The sequence below is a fragment of the Zea mays genome, chromosome 3 (assembly GCF_902167145.1).
Source record: "Zea mays cultivar B73 chromosome 3, Zm-B73-REFERENCE-NAM-5.0, whole genome shotgun sequence".
Taxonomy (NCBI): Eukaryota; Viridiplantae; Streptophyta; class Magnoliopsida; order Poales; family Poaceae; genus Zea; species Zea mays.
The window spans coordinates 181,077,429-181,090,167 of NC_050098.1; the positions used below are offsets into that span (position 1 = coordinate 181,077,429).

General features: G+C 42.3%; 1 protein-coding gene across 6 annotated transcripts; it reads left to right on the plus strand.

Annotated features, from left to right (window-relative positions):
• The first annotated feature begins 6,395 nt into the window (after nucleotides 1-6,395).
• LOC100381693 (Serine/threonine-protein kinase Nek5) lies at nucleotides 6,396-12,439 on the plus strand. Of its 6 annotated transcripts, none has more exons than XM_008674862.3 (15): nucleotides 6,396-6,798; nucleotides 6,988-7,237; nucleotides 7,315-7,381; nucleotides 7,477-7,542; nucleotides 7,625-7,671; nucleotides 7,761-7,806; nucleotides 7,892-7,972; nucleotides 8,046-8,088; nucleotides 8,179-8,228; nucleotides 8,425-8,506; nucleotides 8,583-8,632; nucleotides 9,708-9,781; nucleotides 9,913-9,964; nucleotides 10,067-10,681; nucleotides 10,770-12,439. In XM_008674862.3, the coding sequence occupies exons 2-15, from the start codon at nucleotides 7,140-7,142 to the stop codon at nucleotides 12,195-12,197; spliced, it is 2,799 nt and encodes a 932-aa protein (XP_008673084.1). In that variant the 5' UTR covers nucleotides 6,396-6,798; nucleotides 6,988-7,139; the 3' UTR covers nucleotides 12,198-12,439. The 6 variants fall into 6 exon arrangements, with proteins under 6 accessions (XP_008673084.1, XP_008673083.1, XP_008673082.1 ...); XM_008674861.3 differs by having other exon boundaries at nucleotides 6,399-6,776; XM_008674860.4 differs by having other exon boundaries at nucleotides 6,401-6,776; nucleotides 6,901-7,237.
• Nucleotides 12,440-12,739: the final 300 nt, after the last annotated feature.

Consider the following 12,739-nt stretch of genomic DNA (forward strand, 5'->3'; position numbering starts at 1 on the left):
TTTCGCGACATCTCAAAGGCCGCGATTTTCCCAATCACAATGGTCGGGGTCATGTTGCTCAAGTTCTCCATGTTGTGAAGGATGGTGATGATGCTCCCATATTTTTGTTGTGGTAGCAGGGAGATAATCTTCCTCACAATGTCCGCATCACCTAGCTTGTTAATGCCAATAGAATTGAGCTCATTGATAATTAGATTCAAGCGAGAATACATGTCTCTAACAAGCTCATCATCTTTCATAGCAAAAGAATTATACTCATTTAAGACTAGGCAATGTTTTTGCTCACGGACATTGGATGTGCCGTCATGGAGCTCATGCAATTTTAGCCAAATCTCATTAGCAGTTTTCAGGGTAAATACTTGATTGAAAATATCCATGCTAAGAGATTCATACAAGCAATTTTTGGCTCTAGCATTTAAATGAATTTCTTTTTCCTCACTCGTGGTGGGTTTCTCGGGATTCTTGAGGGGTTTCATCCCGTCACGAGTGACTCTCCAAACACCTAGATCAACGGCCTCTAGGTAGCAAGCCATTCTAGCACTATAATATGGGAAATTAGTGCCGTCGAAGTGTGGTGGCCTATGGGTATCCATCCCTTCCTCTAAAAAGCGTCGGCTCTTTTAGCGGTGAAGCTAAAACGTTTCAAATGAGCCAAACCGAGCTTTGATACCAATTGAAGGAAACGGGTGACGCCTAAGAGGGGGGGGGGGGTGAATTAGGACTTCTTAAATTTTTACTAAACTAGGCCACAATTAAATCCCTAGAGCAAAACCTATGCAAGAATCAAAACTAGGATGTGCAAACTAGGTTTTGTCTAAGTGTTGCTATCTCTACCGCAAAGGCTAAGTTTCAATCTACACTAAATAAGTATGACAACAAGATTGAAACTTAAATGCTTAATATAAATGCGGAATGTAAAGAGCTAAGTAGAGAGGCAAACTCTCGTGGATGACGCCGGTATTTTTACCGAGGTATCCGGAACCGCGCAAGGTCCCGACTAATCCTCGTTGGTGCCCCTACGCAAAGGGAAGCCCACGCGAGGGCCAAGCACCTCGGTCGAGTAACTCCGTAGAGAGCCGCGGGCCTTCTCCACGCGCAAGTGGTGCTCCGCTTCCGGCTCCTCTCGGACGCTCCCCGCCGTCTCCACTATCGAGCTTCCGGCCGAAACGCCGCGGGCCTCGTTCCCTCCGGTACACGGTGGCGGCCGTGACACAAACACGGTTGTCACGGTCTCGCAAGACTCTCGCCCCACTCGGTACAATTACAACGGCTCGCGCAAGAGCCGAGGGGTTGTGAGGTTTATCTAAACTCACTCAACTAACTAGGATTCACCTAGAGCAAGCGCTAAAGCGGTCTAACTAACCTAAGCACTTCGCAAAGCACCTACGCTAATCACCGAGTGATTCTATTAAGCACTTGGGTGTTTGAGCACTTGGAAATATGCACTATGTGTATTGGAATGTTGCTTGGGCTCTCACACTTGAGAATGGCCGGTTGGGGTGGTATTTATAGCCTCCACACCCCCAACTAGCCGTTGAACAGAAAGCAGCAGCTTTCTGTCGTCGGGTGCACCGGACAGTCCGGTGCACCACCGGACACTGAACAGTAGATGTCCGGTGCGCCTATGTCAGCCGACCGTTGGCGTCTGTAGCAGTCGACCGTTGGATCCGACCGTTGGATTCGACCGTTGCCGTCTGCCCGTTGGCACACCGGACAGTCCGGTGCACACCGGACAGTCCGGTGCTACAGCCCGAGAGCGCCTACCTGCGGCCTCTCTGCGCAGACCGTCCGGTTGTCCCACCGGACAGTCCAGTGCACACCGGACAGGTACTGTGCACTGTCCGGTGCGCCACCAGGCGCTGGCTGACAGCCCTTGTCTTGGTTTTCTTCGCTGATTTCTTCGGGCTTCTTTGTTCTTGAGCATTGGACTCCTATGCATCTTTTTATGTCTTCTTTTGAGGTGTTGCATCCTCATTGCCTTGGTCCAATTCTCTTCGCATCCTGTGAACTACAAACACAAACACTAGAAAACTTATTAGTTCACGGATTGTGTTGTTCATCAAACACCAAAACTCAATTAGCCAAATGGCCCGGGGTCCATTTTCCTTACAAGTGCCAATCTCGAATTGCTGTAACTACTGATATGTGGACAGCAAACCACCAAAAGAAAGGATACATGTCGGTTACAGTACATTTTATCAATGATGATTGGAAGCTGAAATCTTTTCTTTTGAGGTAATATTTTCTTTCGTTTCATGTTCTCTACTATAGTCTTATAATCTTGTTGTGATGGTGTTGCTAAAATTGATATGTTGGGTTATTATAGGTTCATATATGTGCCCGCCCCACACACTGGTGAAGTTATAAGTGATGTCCTTTATGAGGTACTACAAGATTGGAAAATAGAAAAGAAGGTGTCGACTGTGACTCTTGATAATTGCACCACCAATGATAGTTTGATGAGTTCTATGCAAGATAAGTTGCCCCTCGTCTCCCTCATGCTAGATGGTAAATTGTTACACATGCGTTGTGCAGCACACATCATTAATCTTATTGTGAAAGATGGAATGACTGTTATGGATAAAGGCATTGAAAGGGTACGTGATAGTGTTGCATTTTGGTGTGCCACGCCAAAAAGACATGAGCGTTTTGAACGCATAACTGCTCAAATGAATGTTAAATATGATAAAAGGATAGCTCTAGATTGTAAGACAAGATGGAATTCAACTTATATTATGCTTAGCACTGCACTAGAGTATCAAATAGTATTTGACCGCCTTGCAAGTAAAGAAAGACTTTGTACTTCATTTAAGCCAACAACAGAGGATTGGGAATTTGCTAGGGAGCTTTGTAGTAGACTAAAGATGTTTTTTGATGCAACTGAGCTATTATCAGGAACAAATTATGTCACAGCCAACCTTTTTTCCCTAAAATATGTGGTATTTATTTGGCTATTGAGAAATGGAGGACTAGTGCAATCCCTAAGGTAGAAGAGATGTCAGCATTGATGAAAGAAAAATTTAAAAAGTATTGGATAGATGTTCATGGGCTTATGGAGGTAGCTACTGTTTTAGATCCTAGATACAAATTGAAGTTTGTGAAAGCTTTCTATAGCACCATTTATGGGGAAGACAATCAAAGAACCAACAATGAAGTGTGTAGAGTTCGCTCTTTGTTGTATGAGTTGGTACTGGAATATCAAGTATCAATGGAGGGCATGGCAACAACTGATGGTGTAGGGACATCAAATAGAAATGTTGTCCTCAATGAAGGTGATGACCTTATGTTTGGCATATTTGACAAATTCTTGTCTGAGGAACCAGAAGAGCATTCAACCTTTGTACGGACTGAGTTGGATTTGTACTTGGAGGAACCAATACTGCCAAGAACTCAAGAGCTTGACATTATCAATTGGTGGCAATATGCAGGGATCAAGTATCCAACTTTGAGAAAAATTGCTCGAGATGTAATGGCAATTCCTGTTACAACAGTGGCATCTGAGTCTGTCTTTAGTACTGAGGGAGAGTAATTAGCCCACATCGTAGTAGACTTGCTCCAAAAATAGTAGAAGGGTTGATGTGTATGCAAGCTTGGGCCCGAGCTGACATGTTAGGCGACCAATCCTGTTTTATAAATGTACTAATGACTTGTTTGGAGGATGAAGAGGAAGAAATGGTAACATGATTCAACTCTTTAGTATGTTGTTATATTTTGGTTATCAAATCTGATCATTGATTTAACCATTTATCTATTTTGTTGTTTGCCAGGATGAACATGATTCTACTATCATTGACTAGCTCAAGTGCTCAACACAACACTACACTCGGATCAGATCAGAATCAAAAGACTTAAGGCCAAAAGCAGACATGGATTTGTTTTTGTGTCGAGACATGTAGACATGTATTTTTGTCATGTTGAGAATGTTGCTTGTTGAAGGACATGTATATTTAAATTTTTATTCAATTTTAAGTTGTGTATGATGTCGAATTAGGAAGCATTTTGATTAATTATGTTATTCAATTGTTGAAAATGGTTTTATCATATCCGATGGATATCCGAAACCCGATGGGCATGGATATGGATATGAATTTCTACCCGTGGATATAATCGCGGGCGGATATTATCTATGACCGTGGATATGACTGCGGGCGGATATTTTCAATATCCGATCCGAATCCGACCCGTTGCCATCCCTACACCAGACATGTCTAGTGCCCCCACACTTTGGCACTTTTTGATAACAATGAGTTGTGCCCTCTCTTCTATAAATAGAGGGATCACCAACTCATTGTATACATAGAGAACCTTGGGGAGGTGTTGCCAAATGTTGTGCTTTACTTAGGACTTCTACTCACATATGCTTGATAGAGATCACATCAATTGTGTGAGTGATTCCTAACGTGTTTGTAATGACTAGCACTAGGTGATCAAGTTGCAAACCCATGGTGCTTGTTACTTTTGTAGGTTGCCACCTCCTAGATTGTTTGCGGGTTGTGGCTTCATTGAAGCATGCAACAAGGTTGTGCATGGCTCTAGAGAAGGCACTATGAGGGGTACCATGCTCACCCCATGAGAGAAGTAAAGAACGACACCAATAGAGCAAGGTGTGAAGAGTGCCAATTGGTTAAACCGGATCAAGTGCTAGAGCTTGGTTGTGAGTACTCCATGTGTGATAGTATGATTTGCGTGTCACCTTTAGCAAGAGAATTGGTGGCAACCTTGAGCTTGCCTCAACATCAAGTAAGTGGTTGGAAAGCGACCAAACCCCGGGAGAAATATTATCATGTCAGCATTTGTCTCCTCGTTGGTTTGCAACTTCCTAACAGTAGCTTGTTATTACTTGTTCGTACTTGTGCTAGTGTTTAGTGTTGTTCTTGTGACTTGTTTACTTGTGTAGTAAATTATTTGCTCTCTTGTGCTAGTAAGATTATGTAGCTTAGTATCTTTGATTTGCTTATGTAGCTAAGTTGTTTAGCTCTCTAGTTTGGCTTGTGTGCATTTGCTAGTTGAGTAGTGCTAGTGTGCTTAGGCTTTGTACACTTTGCTCGCTAGCACGTGTAGGAGCTCCCAAATTGCTTGAGTACCAGCTGCATAGGTTTGTGTGATCTTGCTAACTATAGTGCACCTTAGTTATTTAAGTAGGATCCTTTTAAGGTGTCTATGATAGACATAGGGGTATAGTCTTGGCTAAATCAATTACTTTAATTTTGCACTTGTTTTGCTTAGAAGGTGTGTTTAAGTTTTAGAAAAAAACTATTTTGCCTCCCACTAGCCTGTCATGTCAACCCCTTCAACATTATGTTTCTAGACATGCTTGTGCAACTAAAGTTACACCTTTTGAGTTGTATATGGGTAAGAGGTTGTGTTACCTGTTGAGATGATTTTGTATGCATATAGGCTTGCTAAACAAAACAAATTGTCTATTGTTATACATCATGATTTGATGACGGAAATATCGATGAGGTGCTAGATAAGAGACTAAAAACTCTCAAGGATATAAAGGAAGACATGGCTTGAGTTGTCGGGAGGAGGAAAACAAGCTCAAACACTACAGAGTGCAACTACCTTCCAGCTTTCCATCACCTCACGATTGTGGTGGAAATTGTGATGGAAGTTCAAGCCTAATGGTTCTAATCTACCTTTATCCCTACCTACTAAGATGACTCCAGTGTAAGGGTATGATGTCGTTAGCTTGAGAGCATCTAACCTAGGATCAACCTCCAAAATGTTATAAACTCTTATTTTTATTATGCAAGAGATTTGATATGTTACATGAACCTCAGATTCCACCCGCTAAGATTTAATCACCCTATTTTGTAATCATGTTTTTGGAGTCCTGCCCGAGTTCATGCTTTGAGTCGTGGTGTAGAGACGGTCTAGATAGAGATAGAGAAAACAAAAACATGTGAAGCAGCAGCCCTTACTACAAAACTATAATTTAATAAAGAAAATAATTAAATAACGTAGATGGAGAAAAGAAAATATGCTTGGCTAAACATAGCAAGCAAGGGCTGCAAGGCGAAGGCGACAACCGGCAAACATACGGGACATCGTGATGGGGACATCTCATCGGTATAAAGGGCACAACAAAATTATTCAGATTGAGATTCTAGTTTACATGTTCGTTGGCTATTGGATCATTAGAAGAATATTATGAATTTGTACCGAATTTGATTGCACAGCAGCAACCACGGTTTATTGAACAAAAAAAACGATCTCCATTCCCACCCGAATCAGTGAGCAGCACTGGCCCTAGTATCTTTTAATTTTATGTCAATAGATGATCGCTTTGTCAAGCAGTACTAGTGACCTCTCATTATTACCCCGCAGTGGCTCATCCGCTCATGGCTGACGGAAGGCGCATATATATATAAGCGCCTCTTCCTTTCCCATATGCGGATTTAAATAACCAACCAACAGCACACACCAGAACAAAAACGAGACGCCAGATCAAAGGCCACACCAAATCCCCTCCAGCACAGCAGGGGAAGCCGCGGGGCACCACAGACCACGAGCGCAGCCGCGGAGGCCGGAGACGTCGGCGACGCGCGCGCGGTCCCACCCCGTCGAGGGGACTCGGCCGGAGCGGGAGAGTCACCGCCGTGTGGACCGGCGGCTGGAGCGCTCTGCCTGTGGCCAATGTCGGTGGAGAGAGGCCCGCCAGCGGTAAGGTCCCTGTCCCGAGCGGTGGCGGTTGGTGGGAACTGTGCGCGGTGCAGTTGATAAACTTCTAGCTTTCCTGTGAGGGACGGGCGACCTTTTCCCGTGCGTGCGTGGTACGGTTGCTGAACTTCATCCGTGAGTTTGTGTGGCCGAATGTTTTTTCATCGATTGTCCTATGTGATTGAGTTAGTAGGTGTCTTTAGGATTACGATTGGATATTTGGATTGGATGGAACAGGGGTAGGTTTTCTTCAATTTTGAGCGGCGGAGCCTGCACTGAAGACTGAAGCTGCTTGAGTCACGCCTGTTCCGACGATTTTTGCAGAAATCGCCCAGCCTACGGGACTGATTGGGCTTGAAGTTGTGGCGCGTACGAGAGATGCCTCATGCCAGAGCTTCTGTTATTAGAGACTGAAGTTCTGCAAGCGCGTGCTGCTGCTCTGGAGTTTTAGCAGCTGTGTTGAGTGGTTGGGAGCCATGGAGTCACGGATGGATCAGTACGAGGTTTTGGAGCAGATTGGTCGCGGCGCCTTTGGTGCTGCCATCCTCGTCAACCACAAGACAGAGAAAAAGAAGTACGGTTCAATTTAGTTACTGAGCCTGTTTCCCCGTGAATTTGCCTAGCCGACAGTCTTTTGCTTTGCTACTGCAGGTATGTGTTGAAGAAAATACGTCTTGCAAGGCAGACAGAGCGATGCCGCAAGTCTGCTCACCAGGAGGTCAGCAGAACAGAAATTTACACGCCCTTTTTCATTTGTTTGTTTGTCATTTTGCACTGTCTTCGGTGAACTGATAGAGCAAATGGAAATTGCAGATGGCTCTTATTGCTCGCTTGCAACATCCTTACATCGTTGAGTTCAAGGAGGCATGGGTTGAGAAGGTTGGTTCTTCATGAACATGCTTCTGTATTTGCCTTTTATTTGGTTCCGTCCTCTGTTACCTCAACGCATGAGTTTTGATAGGGCTGCTATGTTTGCATTGTGACGGGATACTGTGAAGGTGGCGATATGTGAGTGCTGTGTGCTGTTTTGAACTAGCTTTTCTACCGCCTTTGTGATGACTTTTTGTCTAATTGTATTCCTCTTTGACAATTGGCAGGGCTGAATTGATGAAAAAAGCGAATGGGACATACTTCCCAGAGGAGGTTGCTATGATTTTTCAGTTCCTTTTTTCACGTGTCAAGAGAAAATTTTGGAAATATGTGCTAACTGTTTCTTAGTGACCTACAGAAACTACTGAGATGGTTTGCGCAATTGGCATTAGCTGTTGACTACTTGCATTCAAACTTTGTTTTGCATCGAGATCTCAAGGTAAGTGACAAAGAATAGAGATGTTGTCAGTTTAAGAAGCAGGATTCAGTGTTGACCTCTCTTTTTTTGGCAGTGCTCAAACATATTTCTTACCAAAGAACAGGATATTCGTCTTGGTTAGTTTCCCATGCTATTTCAAATTCTATAACTCTACATGTTTTGCAATGCTTCATTTCTGTGGTTTTAATAGCTCATTTCACTTGCAGGAGATTTTGGCCTGGCCAAGACTTTAAAGGCAGATGATCTAGCCTCTTCGGTAGCCTTTTTTCTCTTATTTCTTTTGTTTCTTGCTTGAAAATTTGTCCTTCATTTCTGTTTTTGTTTCATATTCTAAAATCCTAATGAAAACAGGAACCACATGTTTGACTAATTCATGTCTGTTTTTCTGCTTTCATTATGTTAGTTGCCTTGTCTGCTCTCAGAATCTTATGTTCTAGAATGATGTTCCTTAGGTTGTGGGAACACCAAATTATATGTGCCCAGAGTTGCTTACAGACATTCCCTATGGATTCAAGTCAGATATATGGTCTCTTGGTAATAGTTTCTTACATATAAAGAGATGCTTAAATATATTAATATTAGATGCCTCTTTTAACTGGTGTCTTTGCAGGATGTTGTATGTATGAGATGGCTGCTCATCGACCTGCTTTCAAGGCTTTTGTGAGTTCTTATTTGGCTTATACTCCTCGACGCTAGTTTCTGTACAGAGATGATTTTCATATTTGTCTGCAAGTGGATGCTGTCAATTTGTGTTCAGGCCCCATTTCCAATAATGTTAATTTTGAACCACATTCTTCTTTCCATAGATACAAGAGCGTGAGTGTAACAAAACACTAACCAAGCCATGGATTTGGCATGTAATCTAACCATTTTTTACCTACTAATGAAATGACACGCAGCTCTCACGCATGTTCGAGAGAAAAAAATAAACTCTCATCCTTCTATAACTTATTAACGAGTAAACCAATCAATTACGAAAATGAGCATGTGTGTCATAACAGATTTATAGAAAAGACGACATGCCAATTGATACAGAAAATCCCTAAGCTAACTACTGGAAGGATCAGTGTGATTAGAGTCATTCGAAATTAGGGTATTAGCTAAGCATGCTGCTATTGAAAAAGAAAAGCTAGAACTATATGGTTTTCAGAATCCAAGCCTTGGTAGCGAAGAGTGACTGTGCATCTTCTGTTGAGGGATTGTGGCATCTATGCCACTTTCAGTTCTTCTATCACTTCCATTTTATCAGTCGCCAAAATGACCAGACAACTTAGAAATATTGAACTCTTCAGCCTGTGGCTCTGGCATTTGCTTGGTGTTTGACTCCCTCAGACTCTCTCTCTCTCCCTCTCTGCCTACTTGGTTCCCCTCTTTATGTATTTGCGAGTGCACATTACATGAGCATGCTACATGAAGCATTATATAGGGCAAGGATAAGTTTATCTTTCAGCTTCACAACATATTGGATCAAAGTTCTTCATGATTCATCCAAGCAATTCATTCCTGAGTCCTGACTTTTGAGTGCTTTGCATTTAAACCTATACAAGTTAGAGCATGAAATTAGATGGATATTTTGAATTGAAAATGGTGTATATACCACTGCGCTTTATCAAATTGCTGCTGTGCCTCAGTTGCATCTCATCTCTCAGCCTTTGCATATTTTACTATGTAGTGTTATTAATTTCAAAAGTATAGAAGTTGAGGTAAGCTTGAGCTTACTCCATGTTTCTTTCAGGATATGGCTGGACTGATAAGTAAGATAAATCGCTCCTCCATTGGCCCTTTGCCTACTTTCTATTCTTCATCTATGTAAGTATTGAACAGTACATTTGGCAATGAAATTGGTCATATGTAAAAGTTTTCAATCCATCTTTCTTGTTTGTTTGGAAATATTATCCAGTGCATGACTAGCTAATGTACCATTTTACTGTTGAATACAGGAAAACACTTATCAAAAGCATGTTGAGGAAGAGTCCTGAACATCGACCTACTGTAAGCTACTAAGCAAAGAGATACCTCCCCTGCAGCTGCAATACTTGTTTGTCACGCACATTTATTAGATTCTTAGAGTATCTGTTACATTTTTGTTTACAGGCATCCGAGATTATAAAAAATCCATACCTCCAACCTTATGTGAATCAATACCGTCCATTTGCTAATATATTACATCCTGGTCGATCACCAGAGAAACCTGGCACCGATTCACGGAGCAGTCAGAAAAGTATGTCTGGGAGTCAGTGTAGTAGCATTTCTGGAACTGGCAGTGATATGGATAGCATACAATCAAATGAAAGAAACACGTCAGGACTAGCTTCAAGTTCCAGCAACACCATTGATACCGAGGGTGCTGAAACTACTGAACTTCAGAGACATAAAGATACTGCTTGTCCTGGACTCAAGAGACAAGATTCATCAAAATCCGTACAAGATAATCAACATCCTGGACATGAGAATAAGCAACCAAAGATAATTAAGAAGATACTAACAACTCTAAGAGAGGAGAGCAAATTTAGGGAAAGCAATTCTCCTGTTAGAGCTAGCCGTGTAAAGCTAAATTCACCTAGCAATAGAGAACGCTCATCTGACGACTCAAAGCAAAGTGATATTTCCTCCAGTTCAAGGTCTAGTGAAGTTATGTCACATGAATCAGCAAATGCAAGCTGTGAACCTGTCAAACGAGGACATGCATCTCCTCCCTTGAAGCATTTGGTAAGGATAAATGGTTTTCTTGTGCTAAAAGCGTAAATCCATTTCTCTAAGTTTGCTAATTCTTTTCTGGTTCTATTCAATCTTGCAGTCACCAATTGTTGAGCATTCTCCGAAGGTTAAAATTAAAGTAGATGAGCTATTACATCCACACCTTGCCAAGCAGGTTGGAGAAGTTGTTGATGCAGCTGCAGGGAAGGTTAAGAACAGAACACCGCCCATTTTTATTAAATGCACCAGTATTCCTACTCGGAGGCAAGGAGTAGCAAGTCCAAGCCGTCAACACACTGGGGTAAAGCGAGCTCACAATAAGGTCATGGCAGAGCATGCAAGGAATCCTTGTCAGCATCTCCATAGTCCAAGCAACGCTCTTGTGAAACTTCCAAGTGTTCCAATGGTTCCTCCAAGTCATCTAGAAGATCTTAAGAGAAAACCAGACAATACACGAGCAAAATCTGCTCCTCCTAGGGCTTTAGCAACCAAGGAAGACAACAGTGCTTGCTCCAGTTCTACGATTGGTAATGCTGAAAACACCAACCAGTCTGAACCGTCTGAACCTGACTCACCAACTTATTTGGTCTCATCCTGCAAATGTTTGATACCTGACACTATCATACAAAAGCACGGCATAACAAGTAAAAAAAGTTCAGAAATCATCACAACCAATTGTGAGAAGAAAATGACTAGTAATGGTGATCTTAGTCTAAGCGCAGCCATGGTGCAATCTTCTGATATTCCTGAACAAGAGTTTATTTGCAAGGATGGAATGCTCTCCAGTCAGGTGGGTCAGTGCAGTGAAACAGTTACTGTACCAAGCGATGAAGACAAGTTCACAGTGCGGGAACTGCTTTCATCAGTACCAGATCTTTGTTCCTTGGTCCCAACAACAATGATGAACACTGAGCCAGGAAGAGGACCCACTCTCACCCAGTCATCAGAGAAACCATCGGGTCCTCATTTAAATCCTCCTCCAGTTGAGGACATTATACATGTCATAAGCCACAGCAGTTTCCATGTGAATGGTGAGCAGGCAGTAAAAGAAACTGGATCAGAGAGCATTGATGTTGACAAACGTCTTAACATGGTAAGAGAAGAGATAGGTGTAAGAAGCACCGAGCCAAACCTCATACCTTCTGGACCTATAGATTCTGATACGGTGAAGCCAAATGTAGTAGAAGCTAATATTACCTTTCAGAAACCATCCAGTACAGATGCCATAAAACTGCCAACCATACCGGAAGGAAATTTTAGTACTCTGGAGACCAACAATGGGTTTAAGCAGGAAGCAGCTCCGGCTAAGGAAATACTAGATGTGACATCTTTCAGGCAGCGAGCTGAGGCTCTGGAAGGTCTCTTAGAACTTTCTGCAGAATTACTGGAACACAGTAGGCTGGAGGAGCTTGCGATTGTTCTAAAGCCATTTGGGAAGGCCAAGGTGTCCCCTCGAGAAACAGCAATATGGTTGGCTAAAAGTTTCAAAGGCTTGATGAATGACGAAGCAAGCCGCAGTTCAACGTGAGTACGCGTAGCTTTTGTGCCACCCTTTTTACTTTGGTTGATTTCTGCTTGTGCTCTGAAGATGCTATGGTTGTCTTGTTCATATCTGGCTTCTTGGTATCGTGTGTCGGTGTTTCCATTTCGATAGTTATTCATTCTTTACAGCACATGTTGTAAATAGCCCAGATTTGTGAACAGAAAATAATACATGCCAGAAATGGTGTTAATTTACATGGTTGAAGTAACAGAGACTAATTTGATCAATTATTGTTTTGCCTACGTGCTCCTCTGAAACTATCAGAATTCTACGAGAAAAGGTACAAAATTGTGTTGTTGCATTTGTTGTCAGTATACTTAGTTTCTCAACTACTCTTAGAACATCCCACACCACATATGAGCATCTTGATTAAAGTATGTGACTATTTAGTAAGCCGATTTAGCATCCGACACACACAAGTCCTTTTTGTTCAGGCAGAGTTGCATTTTTTGCAGTAATTATACTCCTTCATTTCCTATACTGAAACCGCAGAACCTACACCATATAAGCTTACAAATCCCCCCTTG

Excerpts from the sequence above, each read along its gene's own strand:
- LOC100381693 (XM_008674862.3), top strand. The coding sequence starts at position 7,140 with ATGGAGTCACGGATGGATCAGTACGAGGTTTTGGAGCAGATTGGTCGC. Across the intron at positions 7,382-7,476 it reads GCAAGTCTGCTCACCAGGAG|ATGGCTCTTATTGCTCGCTT; the intron begins GTCAGCAGAACA and ends TGGAAATTGCAG. Across the intron at positions 8,089-8,178 it reads AGAACAGGATATTCGTCTTG|GAGATTTTGGCCTGGCCAAG; the intron begins GTTAGTTTCCCA and ends TTTCACTTGCAG.